Below are 14638 nucleotides of genomic sequence, written 5' to 3'. Positions count from 1 at the left end.
CTCCCTGAGGGCAGGGAGTTTTATTTTGTTCACTGCTGTAGCCCCAGAGCCTAGAACAATACCTGATACACAGTAGTCATTCACTATGTATTTGCCAAAATAATGAATGAAAACACATTTGTTTTAAAGAAGAGGTTTTGCCTTTATTAATAAAAAACAAGTGATATTCAGTTTAAAATAACATTTTTTAAAAAATGTCATGCCTTTTAATGTAACGTTAGCCCATTATTGCAGGGACCGCTTTAAGCTGATGAAAGCCACAAGGTCCTCATCCTGCCCCCCGCCTACTCCCAACTCCCCCCGATAGACACAAAATCCAATACAATTTCAGGAGCTTCTGAGATTCCTTTAAGTCCATCTATAAACTTCTTAAAGCATCCACTGACCCAAGAGTTAGAGTATCTGATTTAAAGTGTCATCTGGCTTAGAGTCGTGATCTCTCCCCTATTCTGATGACTCAAAGAATATATGTCTATCCCCACTCCCACTAGCCAGTTAAACATTAAAGGGATCCCTTCTACAAAGAATTCACTGCTTAATGAGGGGTAAGTTCAATTTCTGCAGTTGAGAAGACGATAAACATCCAGATGAAAGCTGAAAAATCTAGTTAATAATCCAGCGATTTCCAAAAGTATAGACGTTAATAGAGTGTAGCCCAAATATCTAGTGAGGTGAATTTTTCACTTGTCAGCTCAAGGTCTTGTGACACAATCTCAGACAGCCATAGAAAAACATGATCTATTCCACATAGAATATGCTTTTCGAATTTTATTGTTTAAAGAACAAAATAAAAGGGAATATGCACATCCACCAAAGTAAGGTTTTCCATTAAACAGAAGAGAAACCAAACACTTTGTAATAAAGACCATCCAGCTAAAAACAGCGTATTAGATCAGTAAAACAACAAGAGCGATTTTGACTTTGTGTTTTATTTCAATGGGCACACTTCATTCATTGTCTGTAGGAAAACTAGGCTAGATCTCAATGGGCAACAGTCACAGTTATTAAGCAAGTAAATACGCCACCACTTCCGTGCCCGCCTTTATTTCTTTATGTCTTCAGTCTCATCTGGCTCTTTCTCTTGATGCTCTCTTTCCCACCTCATTTCTTTTAACTCTTGTCTGTACTTCCGTTCAATGAACCGCTTCTGATGGGCCATCTGGGGAAAGTTATCTGACACGAGGAGATACATTTTATACTCAATAAAGGGTAGCCTCTAGTGCAAAGAATGATGTAAACTAACCACACACACATTCAAGGGAAATGGAGAGCTGCATATTCTAAGGCAAGAGGCAAGCAACTGCTCGGTGGGATCCCTTACCCTTTTATCATTCAGAAACACAGTGGAAGTCTGCACCAGGACCCCTAATTCTAGATTGCAATATCTGAGATGAACTTGAGTATCAAAGGCACCAAAACATACAGAAATGTTAGAACACAGATGTGTGGTTTCAGAATGGTTCCAGGTAGGCAGGAGATGTTTTAACACAGTTCTCCTAGTAAGAAGTGATTGTCAGGGAGAGATTACAGAATACAGTCAAATGGACCTGTGTATTTTTGCAAAGTTAAAACCAAAAGCTTCATACAAATAAAGGTATTATCACACCATTAGTTACCAAGAATTAAAGTTTCTGAAAAGAAGAAAAAGATTTGGTGGACAAATGGCGTTAAGTCATTATTTCTGATAATTCTATTTTTAAAGTTTACCACGAGATACCCAAAGTTATGTCAGCAACAGCAACACAGGTAGAGCATTTTTATTTAGTTAAAGGAAACAGGTCACTCAGTGGTATAGTTTAAGCTACAAGTGGTTTGATATTTGACGCTGTGCAAGAGTGTCAGACACAGTGTAAACCTTGGTTAAGATTTAAAAATTGTATGACTCAGCTGTCATTTGTGGTATATAACAAGTGTAGAGATGGGATAAGAAATCAAGGATGGAATAAGGAAAAAGTCACTTTATACACGCAATCAACAACACTTATATGCTTCAACAACAAACATCACAAACGGATGTGTGCGTGAATGAGAGCCACCCAAGATATCTGGTAACACAGAGGGAAAATGGCGCTGTCCTGCCTGAGTAAGGGGTCGTTCTATACAAGAGCTCCTATGTCACATTTAAAAATATGAAGATTCAGAGATGTGGGAGAGAGAGCACGGCATGTTTGGGGAAGAGCAAGTTTATTTTTTGTTAAAGTTGAAGCTTAATTAAAGTGGATACAAATAGACAGCAAATTCCTAAATTATTTCCCCCCCTTTTTTATATAGTGTTTCATCCTCAGCTCCAGGTGGGAGAAGGGACAGGAACACAGTGGTAGGAAAAACATCTGAGAGGCAAGCAGTGAATCAGATGTATATCTAAGTCACTGGCTGATTTTGAACAAAAGACGTATATAATGACATCTGTATTTTAGAAATAAAGCAGGAATAAAATCCAATTCCCTAAATGATATCAAGTTGACCTTCTGTATTATATAAAACACAGGTTTCACACACTGTAAGGACTTTAAAAAAAGATAGATAAAATAAATAAAAGTAAGCTATAAAGCATGTTTCTACAAAATGAGTACTACCTTCCTCAGTAAATTCTATTCTAAAACTTAATTTGCATTAAAAAGATCCCACCACTCAGATGTAACCATTGATAAACTTTTAGAATATATCCTTAAGTTCCCTAAGAAGTAAAGTTATGCTACACACATACATACACAGTGTAAATGTGTATATATTACATAAACACATGAAGACTTCATCATTTCCCCACCCACCCTTACTTTGGGAGAGAATACCATAGGTACATTTTTATGGGTACACCTTTGTTTTTAAATGTATCCTAGTATAAGCATTTCTCTATACCATTACTCTTCAAAAATACTGCTGTAATGATTGCAAAATATTACATTTGGGTAAAGCAAGAATGGGTCAACTACTGCCCATAGGCCAAATACAGCCCACCACCTGTTTTTGTAAATAAGGTTTTATTAGAACACAGACACATCCACTCATTTGCATATGTTTCATTCCTGCCCACTACAATGGCAGAGTTGAGTAATTATGACAGGACTTTACGGCCAGCAAAGCTTAAGATATTTACTATCTGGTCCTTTACAGAAAAAGGTTGCCAATCCCTGGGATATACCATTATTTATTTAAACATTTCCCAACTGTTAAACATGCAGTTTGATTTACTTTTTTATTTTCTGACTATTATAAATCAAGTTGTCACTATCATCATGGCATGTGAACTTTAGCTCATAACTCCAGTTGTTTCCTTAGGTTTGATTCCTAGAAATGAAGTCTCCGGATCAAAGATCCTCTTTAAGGACCAGATACAGATGGTCAAATTGCTTTCCAGCTATTAAACAATTCACTTCTACCAGTACATGTGTAGAGGTCAGTCTCAGAACAGACCATCTCTCTAATACCGTGTTATTGTTAAAAGCAAACAAAAAGCTCCAAAGATAACCTTTAACAGTCTTATAGGTAGAAAAGAGAATCTTACTTTTATCTCAATATGTGATTGTACGTTTGTATATAACGAATGAAAAATTCCCAACAGAGTTAACTTAAAACTTTCAGTGAAGATTCCATGGACACTGGAACCTGGAAATACTAGCTACTGCCCCCGACTTTTCCTCCCTCCCCACACTGAGGAAGCTACTGTCTGCTGATTTCCACTTGGCTCTTGGCCCTCTTGCCTTTCCTGGAACGTCGCACAGCTGAGAATCCTGGGCCTCTTTACTTCTAGCTTCCCCCACTTTGCGCTCTCTCTCCCACACTTAGCAGGTACCAGTACTTGAAGCGTAATAGAATTGCACTGTCATGTTTTGCTCACAGGTTCTGCTGGGCAGCACAGTAAGTATATGTACCTCAGAAGAAAATCCTCTGCATTTAAGCCTTCAATTTACAAAAGACTATGCAATTTCCTACATGGCCAATTATGTAATTGCAGTGTCTTCAACCCAGCCATCCCACTCTTGGGGATCTATCTCACAGAACTAAAAGGACCAATATATAGTCATTTATCGTCAACAGTGATTCAAAAAAGAAACCAGAAAGAGTGTCCACCAAAACTAAAAAAGGTGAATAAAATATGGCAAATCCATAGCACGAAATACTGCACAGCTATTAAGAAAGAATGAACTGGGGGGAGTGCCTGGATGGCTCAGTCAGTTAAGCATCCAACTTCGGTTCAGGTCATGATCTCACGGTTCGTGAGTTCAAGCCCTGCATCAGGCTCTGTGCCGACAGCTCAGAGCCTGGATCCTGCTTGGGATTCTGTGTGTCCCTCTCTCTCTCTCTCCCTCCTCCCCTCACACTTGGTCTCTCTCTCTCTCAAAAATAAACATGAAAGAAAGAGAGAAAGAAAAGAAACAAAGAAAGAAAGAATTGGGGCTACACCCTACCACCTATAGAGCTGCCCATGATGTTATTGAGTAAGAACAGAAAGATGCAGAAAAGTATGTAAATGTATCATTCTACTAAAACAGTGGCCAAAAACTAAAAAGAAAAAACTTTCACTTATATAAGATTTTAGAAATATAGAGAAATATGCAGAAAAAAATACACTAGGTTGTTCACACGGGCTCCCTGGGTCAAGAGTGGAACTCCACACAAAGAAGGAAAATGAAAATCAAAAAGCATTTGGAAATACTTAAAAAAAAAAATTCTTCACCCATTTTATACATATCTTATACTCTACTACACTCTATGTGGAGAATAATTATGAAGAAAAGAAGATCACATTTTATCAGTACTTACCATTTTTACATTTCCTCATTTTCTCTCTATAAAATATACACTATGAACATACAATTATAGAAAAAGGGACAGGCTTACATTTTTCAAGTGCATCCATTGCTGCTCCCATTTCCGCTTGCTGAATACTATTAAATAAAATAAAGGTAAGGTGCAGTTTAAAGATTTTTTTCAGAAACACAAGCTACGGCTACAAATTGTTCAGGCTGATTTTCATGTTCGCTGCATAAAATTTTATCAGATTACTTCTGTCACATACTGAATTGTACAAGTCAGGAATATACACAAGGGCGTGCAGGAACATTATTTATTTGCACAAAGCCTATTTAAGTTATTTGTTCCCCATCTTTAATACTTAATACTGTAATAAAATGCCTTCCATATTAGGTCTGAAGTATTTCTTACTTAAGTTTAAACATCCTCAGCATAAAGTTTAAAGAAGCAAAGAGAAAAAAATATATGTATAGACAGACTTCTAATCACTTCTCAATTTAAGATATAAATTAGGTGGTTCAAAGAAAGATGATAATATACATAACTCTTTTTACCTGAGAGATGTAAGCATTTCCAACAAAGCTCAAATGAATAACGATAAGAAATCAAATGTCTAATGGCTGTTATCATGCACGATGTGTCCCATGAGATACTTGCAACAATGTTGGGTACCCAGCAATGTTGGGTAACTAAAACTGGACACAACTTACCTGCGCACCAGGTAATGTGGCTTTCTCAAGGTAGCCAAAGTCCCTTATGCAACGGTATTCGCACTGTCCAAGGCCAATCTCAAGTTTGGGGCTGAGCTCGGTGGGGACACTAATCCTTGGGATTCACTTTGCTATTACCCTTTAACATTCTATAATCGGAGTTTAGAAAGACAGACTGCAGAGAGCTTGGAAGTACCAAGTAAGGACTTTGCAGACACACAGGATGTTCATTCAAAGAAATTAAAAGTATCTTCTCTCATACCTTGGTCCTTTCCCGCAGCCTATTCTTTCTCCCTTGAAGTACACTGCCACAGTGTAGGTTCTAGCATGGGAGGGTCCTACTGTCTGCAGAGTCCTGAAAGGAAAAAAAGGAACTTTAATTAGGGTAAAGTGCTATTTAATTGTTACTGGTAATATATAACTCTAGGAAAAAACATGTACTTACCACTCAGAGAAAGGTAAAAATAACAAGAAAATTCAAGGAGTAAGTTTATTTGCTAAACTAACAAATAGAGAGAGAGCTTTTAAAGTAGGAAATTTTTTAAAATTCTACACTGAATTTTCATATTTTTTTTTCCCCAAAGCATTATAAGCAGTATCTGAAGGCTAGCACCAAAGTGTAAGATATTTTGAACAATTTCTAAGTGTGTATACTCCAAGTATCAGAAAACTAACAAACTTTCAGCAGTGAAAAGGTAACTATTTCAGTCTGTTCACTGTTCTTCAGTGCTAATCACAACTGAAAATGATAAGTATCTGGGCAATACACCTCAAGCCACATCTGTATGGTTTCATCCTTTATGAATTCTTCCCAATGTCTGGTATCTTATCTAAAAGATCAGAAGATGTATTTAATTTCTGAAACACCTGAGATCATTTCAGAGGTTTGCTATGATGCCAAGTACACAACACAATTGCCAAAACACAAAATGCCAGGTACTCTGGGTTTTAATGACATGGTGCAGATTTCTAACGCAGTAAAACTGATAACTTTATGGAAAAGGGAAATTGAAAGTAGCCAACAAAGATAATGGAATGAACACAGTAATCTTGAAAAAAATATGTAAAACAACCCCATCATCTTGATGAAAAAGAACAAGCTCACTATGTACTTGCATCCGGGGGATTTATGAGAAGGGAGCAGTCATTTCCTTTGTGTTTCTACACTCTGTGGGATGAAAGCACACGGATGGCTTCTTCAAGGTGGCACTTATTATAGTAATCAGGCCTGGCCTACGAGTTTATCGTCTTCATTTTATTTATTGAACCTTAATTATCACTTTGATGAGGAAATAGCTTCAGCCTTTCATGTAATATGGTTTGGATATTCATTATGCTTATTAGGTACATATTAAAGTGCTATTTCTAAACATTTGGGGATTTTTCCCAACAAGGAAAGGAAACATTGTTTGGCGGTGACAGCTTCTTGGGACAATTTATAGTGGCTTGCTGTGGGGTGACTCAAACTTCTCTTGGCCTCAGTTCTTTTAGCGAAAAAGCCTGTAACGTGTTGTGACTATTAAATAAAGACATAAGAAAGGATTAAAATTCCCCCTGCCACTCTGGTGTTTCTCCTTTTGAAGTCTGAGAGAGCCCACAGAGAGGGGTTTTTATTCCATATGGAACATTCACACCAACGTGCGTGCTTGCAACCATGCGTGTCCACGGACAGGAGGTAAACCAGTACTGAAATTCGATTTTTAAACATCCTTCAAAACATACACCCACATAATACCTGGGGAGGCAATCCACCTATTTTGATAATTCTCCCCTTTTGCAATTCTTCTTTGAAAACACCTTCTGAATCAATGTATGAGAGTCTCAAGATAATTACTCTACGTCAGAGTCAAATCTCCTGTTTTCATCAAAACCAGTATCTTGTGTGTAGTGATCTGCATTCTTTCTGAATGACTTTTGGCTACCATTCAAAGGATAACGATTTGTCACTAAAGATATTCAAAATTACACGGCAGTGTGTGACACACATTCTAAGAAGAAAAACTCCAAACGTGAATAACGCAGTGGTGGTGAAGAGCCGCCTGTTTCTCACAGTGACTGCCGGACAGAGTGCATAGCTGTCAGGCAACAGGGACAAAGGCCAACAAGGCTTCTAAGCAGAGTGGGGACCGACACCCAAATACCGTGAGAAAGAAACACAACCTTCTAATCTAGATGCATGGCCCCGCAGAGGTTACAAGAAAGAAGACAAACAAAGCACCGATAATCAAAGGTGACTGACCTACTTACTTTACTTAGAACGAAAACACGGAGATGCCCAGAGAGACTCCATGTGGGGCCCAGAGTCAGTGTAAAGAAGTCCCAGTGCAGGACCCTTGTCATGATCACCCCGGAGCATCCAACGCCTGCAGGAACGAGTACTTACTTGTACAGAGGAATGTCTGGCTCCTTTCCTTCTGTCCTGAGTGTCAAACAGCACTGCTGAAGCTGGGATTTAGGGTCATTCCAGTCCTGATTCAAAATAAACTCCTGCAGCAAGTCCCCAGAAAGTATTTAGTAATGGGCTCTGGAATCACCGAGCGTAAAGCATAGAACTAATATATATTTTATATGAGCTTACTTTTAATCGTGGAAAGAAGCAAACATTCATGAAAGTATGAACATATTCCAAATCCTTATCAATGTACAGCGCGGCAATAAATGCTGAGAAGAAGAACATTAAAAAATAAAACCACAATGTTATCGCCATTTCCCAGAAAGATCACAAGACCCAGACTTTTAAGAAATGTTGTAATGAGGTTTTCAACTGCCAGACACTCTTTATTTTTTAGAATTATCATATCCTCTTTCTTAAAACAAGAATCACCCTTCATCACTGGTATTAGAAGCAATAGTATAGATGTGACTAAAATGCAAAAATCAGAGGGTACAAAGACCAAATTACATTTGGTTAAAGGCTAAATAGTTAAAATGATACACAAAATGCTACTATATGCCAGGGAAAAAGTGGTATCTGGGAACACAACTGTGTTAATAACAAATCAGAAGAAAACCTGAAGATCAGATAGGACATCAGAATGAGCACATTCTTGGGGCCTGCCATCCTCAACACCAATCCTGAGAAGACTAGCCATTTACAATGGTCTATGTTACCTTTCATGAACAGAAATGAAATAATTTATAGACTCAATCTGCCCAGAAAAAAACTTAATACTGGGCTTAATGACAATACAACAATATATCAAACTTTGCATTAATAAATGGTGGCCCCAAAGATAACTTCATTAAAAGGTACTGTAACCAAGTAAAGAAACAGTGAGTTTTTAAAGGAAGGTATAAAAGTAGCTTTCATTGAGGAAAAAAAAAAAAATTCCAGTAAAACTGATTACTCAATTTTTTTTGTAATTTTAATCTTTAAGTTACTTTTCTTTAGTTGAAAAAGTTCTTTTAAGTTCCTTAGACTGCCTTTGCACTTTGTAAATGACCTGGTTTTGCATGGTAGACTTTAATATTTGTATATAATTCCAACTGTCAAGAATACTATAATATTAAGAAGGAAAAAAAAAAAAAAGGTCCAAGGCCCAGTGATTGGTCCACTTATTTTAAAGTAGTATCAGAAACAATAAAATGATGTGTAAAATCCTTTCGTTAGCTATAATAGGATTATTTATGATGCTTCCAGACCATATCAGAAACTGCCAAAGATGACAACATTTGTCCGTAGAGCTTTGAGCTCATTCAAAACAACAGGTAATAGTTTTAGTATTTAGTGAATAAATTACCCTTCTTTCTTCTATGCCCCTATATGAAGGCTGCTGGGTGGCAAAAAAAAGCTGTGATTCACTATTACCCATCTCCATACTCTGCTACTGTTTCACACAAAGAATGTGATGGCTGAACAGTAGAATGGAGGGGTGCAGGGGCAGGGATGGGGGTGATACCACTGAACAAAGACTGAATATAAAATTCATTATTCACTTATCTTAATTCCAAATTATCCTCCTTCTAATAAACTTTGGAGAAATACATAAATAAAAATTAAAATGGAAGAGAGGTTTCTTTAGTTAGAACATAATAATAATGAGCAGTAAGATAAATGTGGGTACATCTGATTTAAACTCTGAATCTGCAGGTTAAGAGAAAAGCTCTGTTCCTAAGACTCACATTCCAAAAGGTCGGCCAAGGTCTTGGTCCTAAGGGCCACGGGTCTCTTGGTCTTGTCATTGGTGATGGCATATTCCTGCATGCCCAGCTCCTCTGCTACCTTGGCTTGAGTTCTGTTATTCACCAAAGAGCTTCGCAACAACTGGCCAAAAGAAAGTGAGATACGTTTAGAAACCATCTCACTGTGGTCTCTCTCCTGCTCCTGTGTTGGGCCCAACTAGCCGGAGACCACAGGCAGGGGCACCAAGGTAAGCAATGGTTTAAGTCCTCAACTGCTATCCCCAGGCTGCCGTGACAAATTCCATATGCTTCTAGCTTCTCCTTAATAGCTTACTCTGCTCCTGGATTTTACCTGACAATTTAAACAGTTTATTTAGTTTAGTAGCAGTGAGTTATGTTGGGGGGAGGATACTATACTATGATTAAAGAGCACAGCATCCATTAAATGTAATGCTACTAAGTGAAGGAGTATTAAAAAATTTTTAAGTCAACTTCACTGCAGCATAGTTTACAGACAGTAAAATGTACCCATTTTAAGTATAGTTAGATGAGTTTTGACAACATCCTACATTTCTGTCACCTGAAATAGGTTCCATGTGCCCCTCTGCAATCAATCAGTCCAATGCACCACCTACCAGGCAAACTTGACCTGCTTTCTGTCACTGTACATTAGTTTTAAGGGAGTATTTTTAGAAGCCTAAAATAAACTTCAAGTTTCACAGCACTGATGTTAAATTATATATTAGAGGATTTGGGGAAGTAATGTTTTAGTAAGTATTATTTTAAAATCTTTCAATTATTTATTTATATTTTTACTTTTATTATTTTAAAAATGTATACAATATATCCTGAGTTATAGTTTATCAAATTGAGACTGTCTCTAATTATATTAAAATATGATTTTCATATTTCAACTTCAAGAATTCAAAACAAAAATTCTAGCAGAAATTTTAGTCAGCAAAGAGTCCTCTAAGCACCATCCTAAGCAATAACATTAAACAGTGCATGAAAATTATACAACAAACCCTTCACAGAGGTGCCCATAAAACAAGCATGGTTTAGGATTTCAGCATTCGCTAACCACTCACTAGAGGAAGGTGGGGAGGGTGGCTAGGGAAGCAGGTAGAAGCCAAGATGGACCAAACAGAAGCTGAAAGTAATTATTATCCCCAAATCTAATATTTCGGGGAATGACATACCTAAAGCTAGAACTCTTCTTACAACAGCTAGAACAAATTCTTGGTCTATTACAACAATCCCTTCCTGCTGAGGAAAATCGGTGACACCAGGGCCAAGGAGCAGGAAGCAGCTGTGGGCTGTGCTAGTATCACACCCCTACCATTCCACATCGCACTTTATTAGATGCAAGTTTTATGCTCTGTGGCTCCACAGTGTCAACTGAGCTTATGAAAATCAAGATTTATTCTCAATGCCTGAGATTGCATCCTTGACAATAGATAAATAAGAAACAATATGTTCTTAATTTGCCTGACAGTGATGCATGAAGTAGAAATACAACTTGATCTTCATAAGCCATGCTTGCTGCTGAGTTACAGACTATTATTCTTTGCCTGTCTCTGCCCCTTTCCTCCTCCTATTTCCCCCAACTCTATCTTTTTTCTCAATATAGTAAATGTTTCATTAAAATTAATATCCACAGAGAAGCTCAAAATTAAAAAGGCTTACCATATAATGTTAATAAAAGACCCAACCAATAAAGGCCCACTAGCCTAATATCTTGTAATTACAGAATAACTGAACTGGAAGAGAGAGATCTTTTTTCATTTGGATTCCCAGTTGGGAGGTGGAGGGGAGGCAGTTCTCAAAGTAGAGGACAGGGGGAATAGAAGGGCTATTTTGAGAATACGGTTGTGCTGAGCAAGTTGGGTTCTCTCTCAGTATATGCTTTGGTGAGAAGACAAAACTCTAATTTAGGTTGCTATACGGAGATTTCAGGCCTCAAAATCAACAAGCCTAATGAACACATGAGCACACACAAAACACCATACATCTCAGGTTACCAGACTGCCACGGCTGCCTTCCAGAGTCAGGGCTCATTCTTCACTATTATACAGTAATGCTGTCTGATGGATAAGGAGGAAAACAGTGAGGATGCTAACAAGTGCTTCTGGTTTCACCTAAGATACGCCCTGACAGGTCTTGAAGCAGTAGGGTGGCCAGCAGAAAGTGATCTTCAAGTTCTTGCCAAAACTAAGAGCCTAAACCAGAACTCAGTGTGGAAGAAGGAAGCTATAAACCATCCATATTTTTAGAGTCAATTTAAATTTAGAAGATGGGAAGGACTTTCTCTTTACCTAAACAACAAAGTCCAAATGGCAGTTCTTTAAATGACAGCTTGTATCCTTGGCCTCTGCTGAACCCTACTTCAGAATGAATCATGCCATTTGCCAACAAGTGGAATCAAGGTGGGGTCACAAGGCAGAAAACCACCTGGAGTTATGGCAGTTCAGTGTTAACAGCTGTGGAGCCCAATTCTGTGCCAGGCACTATGCTGACAGCTAAAGACCCCAAGATGATTGACACACCATTGCTGCTACTATCCAGGGAAGCCACGCGAACTGGCCATTGTGATGCACTGTGGTAGCTGCTGTGACAGCACAGAGGTCACGGTGCATGGAGGCACTCCTTTCTACCTCAGCCTAAAGGCCTCCTGGAGGACCTGACCCCTGAGTAAAAACACTGCAGAGGCTTGCTGACCTGGCTGTTACATCAGAATCATAAGGTGCTTCTGAGATACTGGTGCTCAGGCCCCTTCCAAGAACCAAGGAATTAGTATTTCTGGGGATACAACTTGGCCATGTGCACGTAGGTAGATTCTGACAAACACAAAATCAGAACTGAACAAAGGAAAGAGTCTGCCAGAGGGTGGGTGCTACGGTCTGAATGTCCGTGCCCCCTAAAAATTCCTATGTTGAAATCCTAACCCCTAAAGATGATGGCATTAGGAGGTGGGGCCTATGAGGTGATTAGGTTATGAGGGTGGAGCCCTCACTGATGGATCAATGCGCTTATAAAAGAAGCCTCAGAGGGGCGCCTGGGTGGCGCAGTCGGTTGAGCGTCCGACTTCAGCCAGGTCATGATCTCGCGGTCCGGGAGTTCGAGCCCCGCGTCGGGCTCTGGGCTGATGGCTCGGAGCCTGGAGCCAGTTTCCGATTCTGTGTCTCCCTCTCTCTCTGCCCCTCCCCCGTTCATGCTCTGTCTCTCTCTGTCCCACAAATAAATTAACGTTGAAAAAAAAAAAAAAAATTAAAAAAAAAAAAAAAAAAAAAAAAAGAAGCCTCAGAGAGATCTGTAGCCCCTTCTCCCCTGTGAGAACACAAGGAGGAGTCTGTGACCTGGAAGAGGGCCCTCACTTCACCATGCTGGCACTCTGATCTTGGACTTCCAGTCTCCAGAACCGTGAGCAATAGATTTCTATTGTTCATAAGTGGTTCAAAATACTACTAGTCTGTGGTATTTTGCTGTAGCAGCCTGAACAGATTGAGACGCTGGGAAAGGGTTTTCCAGGAAGAGGGAACAGCTTTGGCAAAACATGGCACCATGACACAGCAAGGTGATCACTGGGTGGGACCGGAGGAGAGGTCAGAGCTTCCAGAGTGGAGTCGGGAAGCACTGATGCAGGTGAGGCCAGCTGGTCTCTGGGGAAGTCTTGCAGGTCATATAAGGAAGTCTGTACTTTCCTGTAGGGGAGGAGGAATCCCAAAAAGTGTCAAATGGGAACAGGGGCAAGGTAATTTTTTGATTTTAGAAAGACTGTTCTGATGAACAGATTTGAATGGGGCAAGATACGAGGTTGGAAAACCTGCCGACATCGATGCTATAGATCATTATTTTACAAAGAGGAAATATCTGCTTTTTATTTTTTAGTAGAATGCTAGAAAATTATATTAAATACCCAATTAAGCTTGAGACAGTTATTAGAGTGTTTTGTGAACAATGCCTTGCATTAGATGTGGTAGTGAAAAGCAAAACATTTGGCACCAAGCTTCCTGGGTTCCAACTGTGGCCCTACCACTTCCTGGCTCAGTGACCCTGTGTAAGTTACTACATCTCTCTGAGTTTGTTTCCTCATCTATAAAATGGAGCAAGCAGGCGCCTGGGTGGCTCAGTTGGTTGGGCGTCCGACTTCAGCTCAGGTCATGATCTCACGGCTCGTGAGTTTGAGCCCTGCGTCGGGCTCTGTGCTGACAGCTCAGAGCCTGGAGCCTGCTTTGGATTCTGTGTCTCCCTGTGTCTGCCCCTTCCCTGCTCATGCTCTGTCTCTCAAAAATGAATAAACGTTAAAAAAAATATATTAAATGGAGCAAGTAGTACCTACTGCACAGGGTTGTAATGAATCACAGTGCAATGGCTGGCATGCAATAAACACACAAGAAATTTGTGTTAGCCGCTATTGTTACCCACAGTAGCATCATTATTAGGAAAGATAAGCTCACTCTTTGGTTACAAGAAAAGGGTTCTATAAAGTTCTAGAAATTCCTCCGGATTTTTCTTCAACACAGATGTTCTAGATGCCTGTCTACTTATTGTCTTCAAAGCTTTCCATTTTAGCAAGTGCTAGGCTGCCCTTAAAAACTATTTCTTTAAACCCCACCCACAAAAGACAAAATTTTACTTGAAAAAAATTTTTAAGTTTATTTATCTTGAGAGAGAACGAGCGTGTGTGCACTTGTAAACCAGCAGGGGAGGGGCAGAGGGAGAGAGAATCCCAGGCAGGCTCCATGCTGTCATCACAGAGCCTGACTTGGGGCTCGAACTCACAAACCACAGATCATGACCTGAGCCAAGATCAAGAGTCAGATGCTTAACCAACCAACTGAGCCACCCAGGTGCCCCACAAATTATACTTGAGATCAAGAGAAAAAATGAAGATGGAGTTAGGACTCTCTGTGAAGCTGAGAAGATGGCTGAGTTCCTGATGCAATGGCAGGCCCAGTATAAATATCACACACCTTGAATTCTGATTTTGAGAATCCAGGATGTTTTTTATTATCTCAGCACAGCAGTCTTTCATAATTAAACTTAACTTT

At 39.3% G+C, this 14638-nt stretch overlaps 1 protein-coding gene across 6 annotated transcripts in view; it reads right to left on the bottom strand.

Annotated features, from left to right (window-relative positions):
* Window positions 1-741: 741 nt before the first annotated feature.
* Window positions 742-14638, bottom strand: part of DROSHA (drosha ribonuclease III) — a 126252-nt gene continuing 112355 nt past the window's right edge. For all 6 annotated transcript variants that reach the window (XM_047853699.1, XM_047853728.1, XM_047853741.1 and 3 more), the window contains 6 exons: window positions 9588-9729; window positions 8044-8126; window positions 7849-7952; window positions 5728-5820; window positions 4843-4889; window positions 742-1173 (listed from right to left, as the gene is read on the bottom strand). In XM_047853699.1, coding sequence (XP_047709655.1) covers window positions 1043-1173; window positions 4843-4889; window positions 5728-5820; window positions 7849-7952; window positions 8044-8126; window positions 9588-9729 — 600 coding nt within the window. In that variant the 3' untranslated portion in view covers window positions 742-1042. The remainder of the gene's footprint in view (window positions 1174-4842; window positions 4890-5727; window positions 5821-7848; window positions 7953-8043; window positions 8127-9587; window positions 9730-14638) is intronic.

Source organism: Prionailurus viverrinus, chromosome A1 (assembly GCF_022837055.1).
Source record: "Prionailurus viverrinus isolate Anna chromosome A1, UM_Priviv_1.0, whole genome shotgun sequence".
In the NCBI taxonomy this organism is placed as follows: Eukaryota; Metazoa; Chordata; class Mammalia; order Carnivora; family Felidae; genus Prionailurus; species Prionailurus viverrinus.
Note: the sequence above shows the minus strand (reverse complement) of the source record. Positions and strands in the feature narration are given on the sequence as shown.